This window comes from Hypanus sabinus, chromosome 9 (genome assembly GCF_030144855.1).
Source record: "Hypanus sabinus isolate sHypSab1 chromosome 9, sHypSab1.hap1, whole genome shotgun sequence".
In the NCBI taxonomy this organism is placed as follows: Eukaryota; Metazoa; Chordata; class Chondrichthyes; order Myliobatiformes; family Dasyatidae; genus Hypanus; species Hypanus sabinus.
The window spans coordinates 24,266,820-24,285,066 of record NC_082714.1 but is presented as its reverse complement, the minus strand read 5'-3'; the positions used below and the strand labels follow the sequence as shown (position 1 = coordinate 24,285,066).

The 18,247-nt window shown below is 39.2% G+C and overlaps 1 protein-coding gene across 7 annotated transcripts in view; it reads left to right on the top strand.

Moving 5' to 3' along the window:
* The window catches only part of mrtfba (myocardin related transcription factor Ba), a 233,184-nt gene that overhangs the window by 161,422 nt on the left and 53,515 nt on the right, over positions 1 to 18,247 (top strand). For all 7 annotated transcript variants that reach the window (XM_059979310.1, XM_059979311.1, XM_059979308.1 and 4 more), the window contains one exon: positions 12,509 to 12,574. In XM_059979310.1, coding sequence (XP_059835293.1) covers positions 12,509 to 12,574 — 66 coding nt within the window. The remainder of the gene's footprint in view (positions 1 to 12,508; positions 12,575 to 18,247) is intronic.

The window sequence follows — 18,247 nt, the reverse complement described above, 5'->3', positions numbered from 1 at the left end:
ACATGGCACCACAGGACAAATTATAAAAGCCCTTTACTGTTGTAATCAATTTGCAAATTATAATACTCTAGATTAATTCTACGATTTTTTAATGTGACCAAGAAATTATTCTATATAGTATTTTAAAAGTCATTTGCAATTAGAACCATAGAACATTACAGCACAGAAACAGGCCTTTTGGCCCTTCTTGGCTGTGCCGAACCATTTTTTTTGCCTAGTCCCAATGACCTGTTCATGAACCATATCCCTCCAAACACCTCTCGTTCATGTACTTGTCCAAGTTTTTCTTAGATGTTAAAAGTGAGCCCACATTTACCACTTCATCTGGCAGCTCATTCCACACTCCCACCACTCTCTGTGTGAAGAAGTCCCACCCCTAATGTTCCCTTTAAACTTTTCCCCCTTCACCCTTAACCCATGTCCTCTGGTTCTTTTCTCCCCTAGCCTCGGTGGAAAAAGCCTGCTTGCATTCACTCTATCTATACTCATCATAATTTTATATACCTCTATCAAGTCTCCTCATTCTTCTGTGCTCCAGGGAATAAAGTCCTAACCTATTCAACCTTTCTCTGTAACTCAGTTTCTCAAGTCCCGGCAACATCTTTGTAAACCTTCTCTGCAATCTTTCCACCTTATTAATATCCTTCCTGTAATTTGGTGACCAAAACTGCACATAGTACTTCAAATTCGGCCTCACCAATGCCTTATACAACCTCACCATAACATTCCAACTCTTATACTCAATACTTTGATTTATAAAGGCCAATGTACCAAAAGCTCTCTTTACGATCCTATCTACCTGTGATGCCACTTTTAGGGAATTTTGAATCTGTATCCCCAGATCCCTCTGTTCCACTGCACTCCTCAGTGTCCTACCATTTACCTTTGATGTTCTACCTTGGTTTGTCCTTCCAAGGTGCAATACCTCACACTTGTTTGTATTCAACTCCATCTGCCATTTTTCAGCCCATTTTTCCAGCTTGTCCAAATCCCTCTGCAAGCTTTGAAAACCTTCCTCACTGTTCACAACACCTCCAATCTTTGTATCATCAGCAAATTTGCTGAGCCAATTTACCACGTTATTCAATGTAATTATTTCAAATTATTCACCAAAATTTGAGATGGATGCAAATGGTGGACTGAACATGTGATTAAGATTTTAGTGATAAATACATTTTCAGCTTTATTAACAAAAGCACATCAGGTAACTAACCTTAAATATAATTATTGAATGTTAAAGATCTCCAGATATCACTGTAGAAGTGACCTGTGTATTACTGTCTTCAGCTACATCAAAGGGTACACCTATTGTCTTCCTAAAGATTTGCCATCAACTGCAAACCAGAAGTCAGAAAAGTGTTGCTTGCTTTCAAAAAATTAAAGGAACTGGTGATATTCTCCACCATAATTGTGATGAGTACGTGTACCTTCTACACAATGTATTGAAGAAATTCACTCAGGCATTCTTCAGCATTGCTTCCTAAACATGTGATGATCTCTCATCTGGAAAACAAGCGTGTAATCTCTGATTCCACTTGTGTGGGCCACTGCAATTTGATCCTCAACTTTCTAATTGGGAGACCACAGTCAGTACAGATCAGTAATAAGATCTCTTCGCTGACAATCAACACAGGCCCACCTCAAGGATCTGTGCTTAGCCCATAGATCTACTCTGTGTTTTCTCTACATTCATGGCTGTGTGGCTAAGCACAGCTCAAATTCCATCTATAAATTCGCAGATGACACTGCTGTTATTGGTAATGTCTTAGAATGCAACAAGGAGGTGTACAGGAGTGAGATTAGTTCAGCTAGTTGAGTAGTGTTGCAAAAATAATCTCAAACTCAGCATCAGCAAGACCAAGGAATTGATTGTGGACTTCAGGAAGGGAAGTCAGCAGAATATACACCATTCTTCATTGAGGGTCAGCGATGGAAAGGGTAAGCAGTTCCAGCTTCCAGGGTGTCAACATCTCAGAAGCTCTATCCTGGGCCCAACACATTGATGCAGTCATGAAGAAAGCATGCTGTACTTTGTTGGGAGTTTGAGGAGGTTTGGTATGTCAGCAAAAACTCTTGCAGATTTATATAGATGTACAGTGGAAAGCATTCTGATTGATTGCATCACAGCCTGGCATGAAGGCTCCAATGCACAGGATCGCAAAAGGCTGTAGACTGTTGTAGACTCAGCCAGCTCCATCAGGGTCATAACCTTCCCCATTATTGAGGACATCTTCAAGAAACAGTACTTCAAGAAGGCAGCATTCATCAGAATCAGGTTTCTTATCACTGACAAATGTGAAACGTTGTTTTGTGGCAGCAGTGCAACGGAAGGCATAAAAATTACTAAAAGTTACCAAAATGAAATAAATAATGCAAAACAGGTATAGCAAGGTGTTCATAGACCATTCTGAAATCTGCTGGCAGAAGGGAAGAAGCTGTTCCTGATACATTGAGTGTGGCACTTCAGGCTGGTTTACCACCTTCCCGATTGTAGTAATGAGGAGAGGGCATATCCCAGTTAGTGAGCGTCATTAACGATCGATGCTGCCTTCTGGAGACACCGCTTTTTGATGATGTCCTTGATGTTGGAGACAGTTGTGCTTGCAATGAAGCCGACTTAGTCTGCAACCATCCAGGATGTGTCCTCTTTTTGTTACCTCAACTGGAGATGAGGTGCAGGAGACTGAAGACCCACACTCAATGATTTATGAACAGCTCCTTCCCCTCCAGCATAAATTTCTGAATGGTCTATGAACACGACCCCCTTTATTCCTTTTTCTTTTGCACTATTTATTTTGTAACCTATGGTAATTTTTATGTCTTTGCACAGTACTGTTGTCATAAAATAACGAATTTCACTTTATATAACTTGATGATCATAAATTTGATCCTGATTCCTATAACATCCTAATTCCTCCTTAATTCCAGGGGCTAAATGTTTGAGATCTTTACCTAATAACATAATAGGGTTAATCTTACCACGAGGATTAAAGCAGTTAAGAAAAAGAGGCTTTTCAGGGGGCAATTAAAGTTTAAGCAAAAAATACTGTCAATGATTTCTGCATCATGAATGATCAAAAAATAAAGGCAAGTAATGATTTTAATACATCTATTTTCTAAAATAATAATTATATACAAAAATATTGCTGCTTTATACCAGTTCATTAAAGACTTTGTTAATAGGCAATGAATTTAACAAGGAAATGGAGCAAATAATAAATCTGAAAATCCACACAATTTGACTGTAATTTACACTTGGATTATCTATTGTACCTAATAGCTGAGGGAACGTGAGGGGAAATTTCTTCACTCGGAGGGTTGTGAGAGTGTGGAATAAGCTGCCAGCACAAGTGGTGCAAACAAGCTCGATTTCAAAGTTTGGATATGTACATGGTTGGTAGGGGTAATGGAAGGCTATGGTCCAAGCGCAAGTTGATGGGAGTAGGCAGTTTAAATGGTTTCAGCATAGACTAGATGGGCCGAGTGGCCAGTTTGTGTGCTGTACTTTTCTATGACTCTAATATATAGACTCTTAGCCAGTCAGTCTTATTTTAATTGTCCATATGCCTCTTCTTTATTATAGCCTCAGGCACTGATTGTGAACCTGTAGAAATTCATCCTGTGCAATCTGCTGCTCAACAGTTTTGCCTGAAGTCTGGCAGGCAAAGTGACAGATTTAAATTTAGATTTAGGGATACAACGCAGTAACGGGTCCTTCTGGCCTAAAGAGCCTGTACCATCCATTAACACCCATGAGACCAATTAACCTACTAACCCGTACCCTAATCTTGTAATTTGGAAAACCCAAGAAGATTACTGAAGGGTGAGTATATCTGCACTTCAAATGTTGTTTTAAGCAGAAATAGCAGTAAGTGATATTGCAGTAAATAAATATATCATACTGGGGATAAAGCAGGGTAGGAATGGTTGTATTCGACTAGGAGAAGCCGTTAAGTGAGCTGTGAGTAATTCAATTATTTTTAGATATAACCAAGTTAATGTTAGATATTGAGATGTATTGGTAGCTGGGAATTTTTAATTTAATCATAATTAATATTAAATATACGAGTATTGATACCTAGGAAGTGGATTCCAGAGCAGAACAATTTTAGTCACTATGAAATTAGCTGTCGATTTTAAATGTAATGAAAAAGCAGGCTAGGAGCAAATTCCATTATATCAGTTTATTTCTTTCAGGTCCACAGTGTGCATGGTACATGAACATATGGAGATGCTCTGATACGTTCAATGAATACACAGCTAGGGGCCACTTCTGTCACATATACTTAGCACCATCTGTGACCATTCAAGCAGGAACATTCTTTGATGTGCTGCAGATTGGCTCCTTAATGCACCCTAGGCCAGGTCTTTCAGTTTTTTAGACGTGAATGTTTAACAGCGTTAAGGAGGAAATTCAATTGATTGAACTGTTTCAAAATTGCATTGTTGGCACAGTTTTTGCACATGTCATATAGTCCCATCAAAATAGAAAATATTTTAACTTTTTATCATCGCTCATCACTGCAATCTCAAAAGTCAGAATGTTTTTTGAAATTATTGTATGCAGTTTAAATAGTATTGCAAAACTTAACCTCTAATGCAATTTGTCATTCAGTACTGTGAATGGATAGGGAATTGGAACCCTTTTTCACGTTTCTCCTCCAGTTAGATATGGGAATTGATTAATTCTGCTTTTAATCCAATATATTTAAAATCAGTTGTAGTGCTTAACATTATTTTTTGTGCACACCAATTATAAATCTGTTAAGTACTCTTTAACAATGGTGTGTGTACATGAAGTGTTGAAGACCCTAAAATATTTAAAATTCCCCTACAACAATTTTCAAGATCTTTAACAGCAGGAGAAAATGCTGAATGATTCTGTTTACACAGATGCTGCCTTCTGAGTGTTCCAAGCATTTTCTGTGTTTATATCTATCTGTAGAAAGTGAGTTTTCTTGCTTGTTTATGAATATCCTTAACTCCATACATGTAGAGTCCATTTCGAAGTGCAGTTTAGGTGATTGACCCCTAACTATGTGGTGGTTCCTGTTGGAAGAGAGATCCAGATGGATTTAATTGCTGAAGATATCCATTTAACAAAGATCCAATACATCAGTTTTCACCTTTCGTTTTATAACTCAAACTTTGGTTGTGGGCTTTTCAGCCAGCATTGAAATTATTTTTAACAAGGTGAATTTCCAACCAAGATTCCTACCTTATTGTGTGTGTTGACAGATGAGAAAAGCTGAGTACACTACTCATAAAACTGTTTCCTATAGACTTTGAAGCCTAATCAAATCAATGTTGAGAAAAAAAATAGTAAATCAACAGTGAAATTAAGTCTAGTATATTGGGTAATTTTAATTCGTTGCACTCAACTTATAAATATGAGAATGTATTTCTGCAGTTTAAGGGTCAGGAATTTCATGATTTGCATCTTGGATGGTTATGGAAGCTGGGAGATTTTTGAACCTAGGCTAAATCAAGCCTCATGGGAAACAAAGAGAAAAGTGGACTTAAAGGCAGTTGGTGTCATACAATCTACTGCTATTAAGCTTTTAAGTTGCTTATAACAGTTGGAAGCTTTATAAACATTGTGAATTTTACTAGCGCCCAAGAAGAATGTGGCAACCTACCTCAATGACTATCGTCCACTTCCACTGTGATGAAATGTGTTGAGAGGTTGGTGATGAAACAATATCAACTCCTGTCTGAGGAGTGACTTGGATCCACTCCAATTTGCCTACCATCACAACAGGTCAACAACAGATGCCACTTCATTGGTTCTTCACTCAACCCTTGAACATCTGCACAGTGAAGATACATACATCAGGAAGCTCTCTTTGTTGACTTAAAATCAACACCATCAAAACCTCAAAATCAACAATCAACACCTCAAAACAAATCAATAAGCTCCAAGACCTAGGCTTCAATACATCCTTGTGCAATTAGATCCTCAATTTCCTTACTTGCAGAGCCTAGTCAGTTCCAATTGACAACGTCTCCTCCATAATTGCCATCAACACAGATGCACCGCAAGGCGGTGTGCTTAGCCCCCTGCTCTACCGGCTTTCATGTCTTTATGTCTGCATGGCTAAGTTCAGCTCCAATGCCATATTTAAGTATGTTGATGATACCACTGTTTTTGGCTGAATCAAAGGTGGTGATGAATCAGCACATAAGAGTGAGAATCTTACTAAATTATGCCACAACAACATACTCAGTGTCAGCAAAACTAAAGGGCTTATTATTGATTATAGGAGGAGGAAACTGGACATCCATTAAGCTAGTCCTCATCAGGGGATGAGAGGAGGAGAGGGTTGGCAACTTTAAATTCCTGGGTCCAACACACAAATGCCATTACAAAGAAAGCATGGCAGCACTTCTTCTCTCTTAGAAGTTTGCAAAGTTTCAATATGTCAACTCAAAATTTGATGAACTTCTATAGATGCATGATGTAGAGTACACTGATTGGTTGCATTAAGGCCTGGTATGGCAACATCAATGCCCTTGAACAGTGCCTACAAAAGGTAGTGAATACAGCCCAGTCATTACAGGTAAAGCCCTCCCCACCGTGGGGCACATCTACAAGGAGTGTTGTTGCAGGAATGCAGCATCCTTCATCTAAATTCAAGGAGCCTCGGGTTCCACACTAACAGGTTCAGGAATAGCTATTACCCCTAAACCAATGAGAGATCTTGAAACAGAAGGGATAGCTTCACTCCACCCAACACTATACTGATTCCACAACCAATAGACGTACTTTTAAGGACTCTACAACTCAATATTCTTGATATTTGTTTCTTATTTATTTATTACTATTATTTTCACTTTTTTATATTTGCATAGTTTTGTTGTCTTTTACACATTGGTTTGTTCATCTTTGTTGTGTGTGGTTTTTCATTGATTCTATTTTTACTATGAATAACCCCAAGAAGATGAATCTCAGGGTGGTATGTGGTGAAATGTACCTTTTGAAACCTTTGAAGCCTTCCATCAGTAATAGGAAGATGATTGGAGAAAATTCTCAGAATAGGATTTAGGTACATTTAGAAAGGCAAGGTGGATCAGCAGTAGTCATCATTGCTGTATGGGGTGGGGGAGGTGAATTCTGCTTCCCTAATTGAGGTTTTTGAGGAAATAACTGAGGAAACCATGATGGTAGAGCAGTTGATATTGTCCATCTGGAATTTAGTAAAGTATTGGAATAAGTCCCACGTGACAGGATGGGTAAGGCTCAGGAGATCCAAAGTTAAGCTGGCTAATTGGATCTCTAGCCAGAGGGTGATGAACCTGTGGAATTCATTGCCACAGACATCCGTGGAGGCCAAGTCATTGGGTATAGTTAAAACAGAGGTTGATAGCAATTTAATTAGTAAGGGTGTCAAATGTTATGGGGAGAAAGTAAGACAATGGATGTGAAAGGGAAAATACATAAGCCATGATTGAATGGCAGAGTTGATTCAATAGGCCAAATATTCTAATTCTGCTGCTATGGCTTATGGTCAAAATGAGATTGATGACAGGAGACGGGGAGCCTGTGGAAAGATGTTTTACTGATTGGAAGTCCGTGGCCAGTGGTGTATTGCAGGGTCGAAGCATGGTCTCTTAAGGTTTGTGATATTAATGATTTGGATATGCATACAGGAGGTATGTTTAAGACAACTACAAGTAACGAAGGTTGATAATGTTGTGGAGAAAGGGTTGTCAAAGGACACGGCAGGTTTTCGATTAGATGGGAAACTGGATCAGATTGTTACTGACAGATAGCATGAAATGTGTGGTTTTGTGGCAGAAGTACAATGCAAAGACATAAACTTACTATAAATTAAAAAATTGATTAGGTGGTGCAAAAGCAAGATAGTGTTCATGTGCTATTTAGAAATTTGATGGCAGAGGGGAAAGAAGAAGCTAATCCTGAATGATTGAGTGTGGGTCTCCAGCTCTTGCACCTCCTTCTCGATGGCAATAATGAGAAAAGAGCATGTAGATGATGGTGAGGATCCTTAGTGATGGGTGCTGTCTTCTTGAGGTACCTTCTCCCGCAAGTGCCTTCAATAGTGGGGAGGATTTTGCTTGTGATGAAACTAGCTGACTCTGCAATCCTCTGCAGCCTTTTGCAGTCCCATGCAAAACAGAACTCACTGTAGCAGATGGAGTTTAATCCCAACAAATATGAGCTAATGTTTTTAAGAGGTGAAATCGAGGAAGCAAATATACAGTCAATGGTAGGGTGCTAATGGATATGGATAAATAGAGACCTTGTGTCTTATGTCCACTTTCCCTGAAAGTAGCAACATAGGTAGGTAGAAGTCTGAAAAGACACAAGGCGCTTTTGACTCCAAAGGTCAGGACATTGGAATATGAAAGTTGGTACATTATGTTGAACTTTACAGAACACTGATGAGGCTGCACTTGGAGCATTGTGTACAATTTGCAGATGACACCACAATAGTAGGCCATATCCCAAATAATGTTGAGTCAGCGTACAGGAAAGGGATAGAGCTGAGTGACATGGTGTCATAACAATAACCTATCCTCCAATGTCTTCCAAATAAAATAGCTGGTCATTGACATCAGGAAGGAGTTGACGCACATGCTCATATTTACATTGGCAGTGCTGAGGTCTAGAGCTTCCAAGTTCCTATATATCACCAGTAGCCTGTCCTGGTCCAACCACATGGACACCACAGCCAAGAAAGGTCTCCTTCCTCAGGAGGCTAAAGAAATTTGATGTGTTTCCATTTGACCCTCATCTATTTTTATCATTGCACTATTGAAAACATCTATTCCGATCCATCATGACTTGGTATGGCAGCTGTTCTGCCCTTAACCATAAGAAACTGCAGAGAGATGTGGACACAGCTCAACTCAGTGCATCACGGAAACCAGCCGTCACTCAGTAGTGTTTCTGTACACCTCACTGCCTCAATAAAGCAGTATAATCAATGACACTACCCACTGCAGACATCTTCTCTTTTCCCTCCTCAGGCAGAAGATGCAGTAGACTGAAACCACACACCATCAGGCTGAAGGGCAGCTTCTATCCCACTGTTGTAGGACTATGGAATAATTTCTTAGTAGGATAGCATGGACTCTAAACCTCATAACGTTTCGCATTCTGATCTTGCACATATTGTCTAGCTGCAGTGTAATGGTAGCACTTTATTCTGCTGTTATTGTTTTACTTTTTACTTCTTCAATACGCTGTAGTAATATACAAGTAGTAGGTGATCACTTGCAAGGGACTCCCTTAATGGAGAACACCTTTGTGTGATTTTATTTAACATGGGAAGACTGATGCACAATAGCACCCACATGGTTCTTAACAGATCATGATTCAGGATTCAGTGTCCAGTGACATGGTATCCAAGATGACTGCAGACCATTTACTGCTGCAGCCTTCCTCTGCCTTCATTGCCACTATTATGTGTCTCATTTTCAGCCAGCTCCACCATCGAGGTCTTGACTAGATTAATCTTTGTGTGGAACCTCCTCCTTGACCTTACTGCCAAGGGTAACCTACCAAGAGCTAAGAGCCAGATGGCTGAACTCCAGGTGGCATCTTGGGTTCTCAGGAACTCGCCATGCTCTTCTTGGGACCAGTATGATTGATGCCCTTTTGAAGTAGCTGGGAACTTCTGACTGTATTAGTGAGAAGTTGAAGATGTCCTAGGACATTCCAGCCAGTTGGTTGGCATAGGCTTTCAGAACCCAGCCAAGTACACCATCAGAGCCTGACGTTTTGTGGGGGTTTTCCCTTTTGTGATTGTAGGATCACTCGATGCTGTTGGGATTCACACAGTTGGTTATTCTCCTGTTCAAAGGGGCATAAAAGGTATTGAACTCATTGGAGAGTGAAGTACCATTGCCGTTTATGCTGTTAGGTTTCACCTTATAAGAAGTAAAGAAGTAAAGCTCTGCCTGCCTTCTACCTTATTTTAAAGTACTTTCAATCTCTCATTCTAAATCATGAAGTTATGGAATAAAGTCTACCTCAAAAAATTTAAACATAAAATTTGCCATAGTAGTACTGAGGAGTGATGGATTCACCAATGTGCTGTCCATCAGATAATACGTTAAGCTAAGCTTCTGTGTTATACCATCTCACATGATGCCACTTTCAAAGGAGTACAAAATAAGATACAACATGGTAACGGGCCCTTCGGTCCAGTGAGCCCACACTGTCCAGTTATACTCCTGTGACCAATTAACCTACTAACCTGTAAGTATTTGGAATGTGGATGTGGCCGGAAATCCACACAGGCATAGGGAGAGTGTGCAAATTTACAGACAGCAGCAGGAAATGAACTGGGTCGCTTGTGCTCTAAAGTGATTGTGTTAATCACTGTGCTATCATGCCACCCTTTGGCAATGTTTATTCTTCAACCACTATCACTTTCAAATAAAAATATATCTTCGTATAATAGTTTGCCATGATTACTGACCATGACCATGACCATGACCATGTTTCAAAGGGATGGCTACTGTTTCTTTGACAGAAATCCTGTATAAACTTGTAAATAGGCTTTACACTAGTCATCTATTTATAGAATCAGGTTTAATATCACTGGCATATGTTGTGAAATTTTTTCACTTGGCAGCAACAGTACAATGCAATACATGATAAATTGCAGAAAAAATCAATTACAGCAAATATATATGTATATTAAATTGTTACAATTAGTGCAAAAACATTTTTTTTTTAAAAAAGTGAGGTAGTTTTCATGAGTTCAATGCCCATTTAGGAATCGGATGGCAGAGGGGAAGAAGGTGTTCCTGAATCACTTGAATGTGTGTCTTCAGGCTTCTGTACCTCGTTCCTGATGGTAACAATGTGAAGAGGACTTGCCCTGGGTGATGGGGGATCCTTAATAATGGACGCTGATTGAAGATGTCTTGGATACTACGGAGTCTAGTCCCATGATGGAGCTGACTAATTTTACAACTTTCTGTAGCAATGCCCTCCATGATACATCTGTTGAAGTTTGAGCGTTTTTGGTAACAAACCAAATCTCCTCAAACTAATGAAATATAGCCTGTCTCTTGCCACCTTATAGCTGCATCATTACTTTGGGACCGGGTTAGATCCTCAGAGATCTTGATACCCAGGAACTTGAAATCACTCAGACTTTCCCCTCCTGATTCCTGTATGAGGATTAGTTCATGTTCCCTTGTCCTACTGTTTCTGAAGGCCCCAGTCAGCTCTTTGGTCTTACTGACATTGAGTGCAGGGTTGTTGCTGCAACACCACTCCATTAGTTGGTATATCTCACTCCTATATGCCCTCGGTCTCCATCTGAGATTTTATCAACAGTAGCTGTATCATCAGCAAATTTATAGGTGGCATTTGAGCTATGCCTAGCCACACAGGGCATCCCTTAGGTGTGCTAATGTTGATAATCGGCGAAGAGAAGGTATTGTTACCAATCAGTGCAGATTGTGGTCTTCCAGTTAGAAAGTCAATTATAGAGGGAGGTACAGAGGCCCAGGTTATGTAGTTCATCAATCAGGATTGTAGGAGTGATGATGCTAAACCGAAAAAAAAATCATGAAAATATCTAATGTCCACTTGTAATCCAGCCAGCAATATCTCTGGTTTGCTGTCCTAGCTTTTTGTGAGGTGTGATCACAGTGATTTAAAATGAATAGTTTGTTAACCACTCATTGATAGCTAAGAAAAACACATATTTGCAAACACATATTAGCAGAGTTGCCTTGATTGCTACTTTAAAAATGTAATTTTTTGTCAATCAAGATTAAAATCAAAGAACTGATGCTGAAAACTCTTCTCAATAAGTACATGTATCAGTTTTGTGTGTGTGAAAGAGAAACAGAGGTATCGATTTATTATTGTCACATGAACAAAAGATAGTGGAAAGCTTGTCTCATATACAGTTTATACAGATCAAATCATTACATAGTACATTGAGCTAGAATAAGGTAAAACAATGACAATGCAGCATGAAGTGTAAAATCTACCAAAAAAGTGCAGTGTGGGTTAAGTGCAAGATCATAACGAGGTAGATTGTGAGGCCAAGAGTCTATTCTATTATACAAGAGATCTATTCAATAGTCTGATAACAGTGGGTAGAAGTTGTCCTTGAGCCTGTTGGTACATGCTTTCAGGCTTTTGTAGAGAGAGAGTTGAAAATATTACAGTACTGTTTTGCAAACACGGGTATTGGTACATGTTGATTATACTTCTGTGAACTTCCATTTGTAAAAATGACTTTCTTTCCTTGCCAGAACAGTAGACAATTAGAGACTTCATTCTTCTCAGTTAATCAACACAACAAAAGCTTGACTAATTATTTTAAATGAAGTCAACTACTCTGGCATTTGGAAGGTTGGTTGTGTTGATAATCCCTTGTGAGTGATCACTACAGCAGTGTTAAGAGAAATTAAATTCTAGTTATATACTTGATTCACCAATATATTGATGTCTTATTTAAGCCTGCTTTATTGATTTCATATTATTTTTTCCCCTTCCTTTTCCTTACAGTACTTCAATTAAGGCTACAACAAAGACGAACAAGAGAACAGCTGGTGGACCAGGGAATCATGCCACGTAAGCATCTTTCTTGTAAATAAATTTATAATATACAGGCTTCTAAGCGAGCAAATATTAAAAGAGTGATTTTATAAGAAGATCAGTTTGATTTTAATGCAAGCTTCCTGGATCCATTAACTGAAGCAGTAAATCTTTTAATTTGTTGCGAAGTTTACTCTCACAAAGGTGCTGTTATTAATTACACTTACCATAATGGCGGGATATCCTGTTTTTAACTGATGATGAGTAACTTTTTCCAAACTTGTAAATGACAAAGATCTGTATTGTGTATATTTTTTAAAAAGGCATTTTAAATTCCTCAGTGTTTACACAGCTGGCGGGTTCGTAGGTACACAGCCATTTGTCATTTACTAATGTACATTTTGTTGTGTTGAGAGCTGAAAATTCCTGATCTCTGAGTGAATTCAAGGTATTGTTTATGATTTGCTGCATTAACATAATTAAATATTCCATTTGACATGAAATACTTTTGCGAGGTGCAGTCCAATTAGACTGTTCTCCTGCACTATACTGTTAATACTTAAAAACGGAACATGTGCAGCATCACATAATGAAAGAAATCAATGCATATTAAAAAGAATACTTCACCATGCAAGTGAGTTCTGAGGTGAAGGAAAGGATTGGATAACAGCAAGCTTGATTTCTTGTGTATATTACAGCTTGTAACGAGAAGCTTCAGTCTCTTTTCACACTTTTATTTTTCTCCATCTTACAGTTATTGGTTAGAGTAGCAACTAGTCCGTCAGCTTTCTGTGGCCCTCCCTGAATTAATCAGATATGCATATTTTGTAATTATCTTTCATTAAGAACTTGCTTCCTCCCTCACGTACAACTTACATTTAGATTTTGATTTTAAGGCGAAGAAACTAAGAAAAGGGAATAGCATTTTTCCAGGAGACAGTGGGAAGTGTTAGGTACCCTGTAACTGGGTCACTTACCAGCAAAGATAGAGAGGTCCGTTGAAATCTGATGGTAATATTTTTAACAGTATTTATTGATAAAAATACACAAAAATAATGTCAATGCAAACATACAGATAATATACGTCGTCAATACTAAATCTAAAAGCGCGGGTATAATAATAATCACTAAGAAATAGCTCTGTCGTTGTCTAGGGGATAATGTATTGTCCGATGGAAATATAAAAGTCATTCAAGTTCATGCAGGCTGCAGCCTTTGGTTGGAGTCAAGAGAGAGAGTTTAAAACTTGCCTATTCCTTTTATGATGTCAGTCCTTCGAGAGTCGTTGGGGCTGATTTCTCCTTTGTTTTAGCTAAAGCTGTTCTTCCGTGGTAAGGCCCACCAATTCCGAGGCAAGATGGAAAAGGACGCACGTGGGCTTTCCACCGGCTGTCACTATTACGAGATTTCTAGCATTTCTTCTGGTGCGTCTAAAGGAGCTGATCCCCAGACCCTCTTTTATCCTGACTCACAGGGTCTCAGATGTCAATCAGGGTGGAAGGATGCCTCCCCTCAACCAGCCCACTTTTGGTCATTCCCTGGGGGCTTCATATAAATAGCACAGTACTCAATACACAATTCCGTCTCCAAGAGACAATGGCCGTTTCCCGTGGCTTTGTATCACTGAGGGGCCAGGACATTCCAAACGTCTCTGTCTTATTTCCTGGGTCTCCTGACCTGAATTAATAGCGATCTTGCGATTCTCAAAAAGGAGGGGGCTACTTTGGGACCCTTCCGCCCCTCAGAGTTGGGCACAGGCGTAACAGAAGAGTCATAGTTAAAATAGCTGAGGGAATCGCTAGGTTCACAAAAGATGTTGGTAAGCAGTTTGTCTCCAGAGATGGTGACTGAGATCAAGCAAGGGGAAGGAGTGTCAGAAATGGACCAAGTGAATTTAAGGGCAGGGTGGAAGTTGGAGGCAAAGTTGATGAAATTGAGGAGCTCAGCATGGGTGCATGAAGCAGCACCAATGCAGTTGTCAATGTAAAGTAATTGCTTTGTCTCCACCGCATCTGTTCCCAAGATGAGGACATCAGAGGTATCCTCCTCCTTCAGAGAGCAGGGTTTTCCTTCCTTCAGCATTTGATGCTGTCTTCACCTGCATCTCCTCCATTTCCCAGACATCTGCGCTCACTGCATCTTCCCACTGCCTTAACAGTGATAGAGTTCCTCTTGTTAATATCTACCACCACGTGATTCTCTGCATCCAATACATTATTCACTGTAATTTCCACCATACTCAATGGGATCCTACCTCTAAACACATCAGTACCTCCCTCCACCCTCTCTGCTTTCCATGGGGATTGTCCCTTCCATGATTCCTTTGTCCATTCGTCCCTCCTGGCACATATCCCTGCAAGTGACAGGAATGCTACACCTACTTATTCACCTCATCCCTCCCCTCCTTTCAGGGCTCCAAACCATCCTGCTAGGCGAGGAACATCTCACCTGCAAATTTGTTGGGGCCATCTATTGTGTCCAGTGCTCTCGATGGGCCTCCTCTATATTGGTGAGACCCAATGTAATTTGGAGGACAGTGGCACTTTGTCGTGCGCCTCTGCTCCATACGCCAAAAGTGGAATTTCCCATTGCTCAAGTATTTTAATTCCTGTCTCCATTCCTATTCCAATATGTTGGTCCATGGCCTCCTCTTCTGAAATGATGAGGCCACTCTCGGTGCAGGAGCAGCTCCTTATATTCTGTCGAGGTAGCCTCCAACCTGATGGCATGAACATCGATTTCTAGTAATTTTTTTCTTTTTTTTTACTTTTCTCCTTCCCTTCACTCTAAATGAAACAAAACAAATTAAATACATAATTTGTTACTCAGTTAATTAGTTCATCATATACCTTTTAAATTATTTTCATGAATCTTCAGCTAATTGGGCCAAAACATACTGTTCCCAATGTGTTTCAATTCTCTGTATATATGCAGTGGATTCCAGTTAATTGGGATGTCTTACTGTAATTTATAGTTTTTTTTAAATTACTAAATGTTATATTGTACTGATGATGCAATTAACAAACTTCACAATAAGTCATTAAACAGATTCTGGTCTGAACCTTTTACTTCTTTTGAATGTCTGAAATCTTTTGTGTCTTTCAGTCACATTCCCTTCTCTGCGATCCCTTTCACTCTTTCCCCAGCCCATTTCATTTGCAGTTTTGTTTTCACTTGAGACCACACCTCTCTAACACTTTCAAAAGGGAATTCAAGGCACAAGTTAATGCCTTGTTGCAAGCTACTTTGGGATTTTTCCCCTATATTTATATCATTATGTATGTTATCATTATTTAACTTGCTCTGTGCAGACATTTTTGACTTATTTTTGGTATAGAAAACCAAAAAAAGCTCTGCATTACATCAATTAAATAAGCAAGTATCCATAATATACACAAACAAACCAAGCGTTTTAGAAATCTCAATATGAACTGATCATGCCAGTTTGAGTGGGCATTGGTCATAATTACATGGCACTAAACAACTTGAATGTTTAGGATATTTTAAGATCACATTAAGCTTTATATATTATTCCAGGCCCAGTAAATGTAATTGGTGCTTAAAGGGCAATTCATTGTTTTCATTTTTAAAGAATATTGGTAGAGATATCTGTGCATATTTAAATGTTTTAATTAACCAATTTTCATTTATTTAATAATAAACAATATTGCACTATCAATAAGGCTAGCTACAGTTCTCTTTCCATATTATGGCTTGCAATAAATACCAAAGAGTGCATATTTTGGAAGGGACGTAATTGTAAAATAATGTTAAATGTCATTTAAGTTAACTGATACTCTTGGAGTTTTTTACAGAAATACTTTTCTCTAAAAATATCCTGTAGAAACATAGTTTCTATATCTATTGACCTATACTCCCATAAAATTTGCCAAAAGAGTCAAAAATATTCGATTATTCCAGGCATTCAAAAGTCGACTTTAACATCTGTATCACCTGTTACTTTTTATGAAGTGCAGTACCTGAATAAAATTTACATTAATGCTGTAAGCCACACAGCTTCAATTAATACTGCACGCAGAAGACTGCTATTTGGCACATTATACCTGTTACTCTATTTAAAATGTTATCCATTCATCCCACATCCCTGCCCTTTTTCCTTGGCTTAACAATTTTCTCCCTTTCAAGCTTTTTGACTTCAAGTTCAGAAGTCTGCTAAGCATTAAATCCAAGAGAAACAGCCAATTTTTTTTAATGCGGGTGGTGGTTAATTTGCATTTTGATTGTGAATTCTTACTGGAACCAATTTTCTAAAGCCAACAGCCTATAATTCCTATGCACGACTTCTTGTACTCTGAAACAAACATTGCATGTCATCTCCTTAAAATGAAGTATCCAGTTAGATGCGAAGATCTTTAATCCCTATTTATTTCCTGCCTAATCAATGAACCAGGGGCTTATAAATTCCCAAATCAATGTTTTGAATGTACCATTCAAGGCAGTGTCTTTGGGTTGCAGTGCAGGACACCTCTAACTGCCAGGTTTCTCATTTCAGCAGATTCTATAATGAAATAGTCCTCATATTTGCAGGATAGTAGAGACATCCTTCTAAAAAGACCCACAAATGAAATTGAAGCAGAAAATGTTGAAAATGCTCAGCAACCATGTAGTGTATGTGGAAGGAGAAAATGTACGAATTGAATTGACTTTATTACTTGCATCCTTCACATACATGAGGAGTAGAACTCTTTACGTTATGTCTCCATTTAAATGTGCAATTTATAGTAATTTGTAATAAATAGTATGTACAACAGGACAGGCAATATAACATAGAAATACAATTGTATCAGAATGAATTAATCAGTCTGATGGCCTGGTGGAAGAAGCTGTCCCAGATCTTGTTGGTCCTGGCTTTTATGCTGTGGTACCTTTCCCGGATGGTAGCAGCTGGATCAGTTTGTTGGGGTGATTTGGGTTCCCGGTGATCCTTCAGGTGCTTTTAGCACACTGGTCTGTAAATGTCCTGAATAGTGGGAACTTCACATCTACGGATGCACTGGACTGTCCACACCACTCTCTGCGGAGTCCTGTGATTCAGGAAAGTACAGTTCCCATACCAGGCAGTAATGCAGCCAGTCAGGATGCTCTCAATTGTGCCCCTGTTGAAAGTCCTTTGGATTTGGGGACGCATATCAAACTTCTTCAACCTCCTGAGGTGAAAGAGGTGCTGTTGTGTTTTTTTCACCCCCACAGCTGATAAGTACAGATCACATAAGATCCTCAGTGATGTGTATGCCAGGGAACTTAAAGCTGTTCACCTCTCAACCCCAGATCCATTGATGCCAATATCTCTATTCCTCCTGTAATCCACAAACAGTGGTTTTGCAACACTGAGGGAGAGGTTGTTTTCTTTCAGGGTGATGACTTCCTCTCTGTAGGCTGCCTCATTATTATTTCAGATTCAGCCAATCAATGTAGTATCGTCAGCAAATTTAATTAGCAGATTGGAGTAATGGTTGGCGACACAGTCATGGGTATACAGAGAGTAAAGGAGGGGCTTAGGACACAACCATGAGGGACACTTGTGTTGAGGGTCAGAGGGGCAGAGATGAGGGAAAAACCTTTGTCCCTCTGCCAGCGATCCGACAGAAAGTACAGAATCCAGCTGCACGAGGCAGGGTGAAGGCTGAGATCTTTGAGCTTCTTGTCAAGCCTAGAGGAAATTATGGTGTTGAATACTGAACTGTAGTC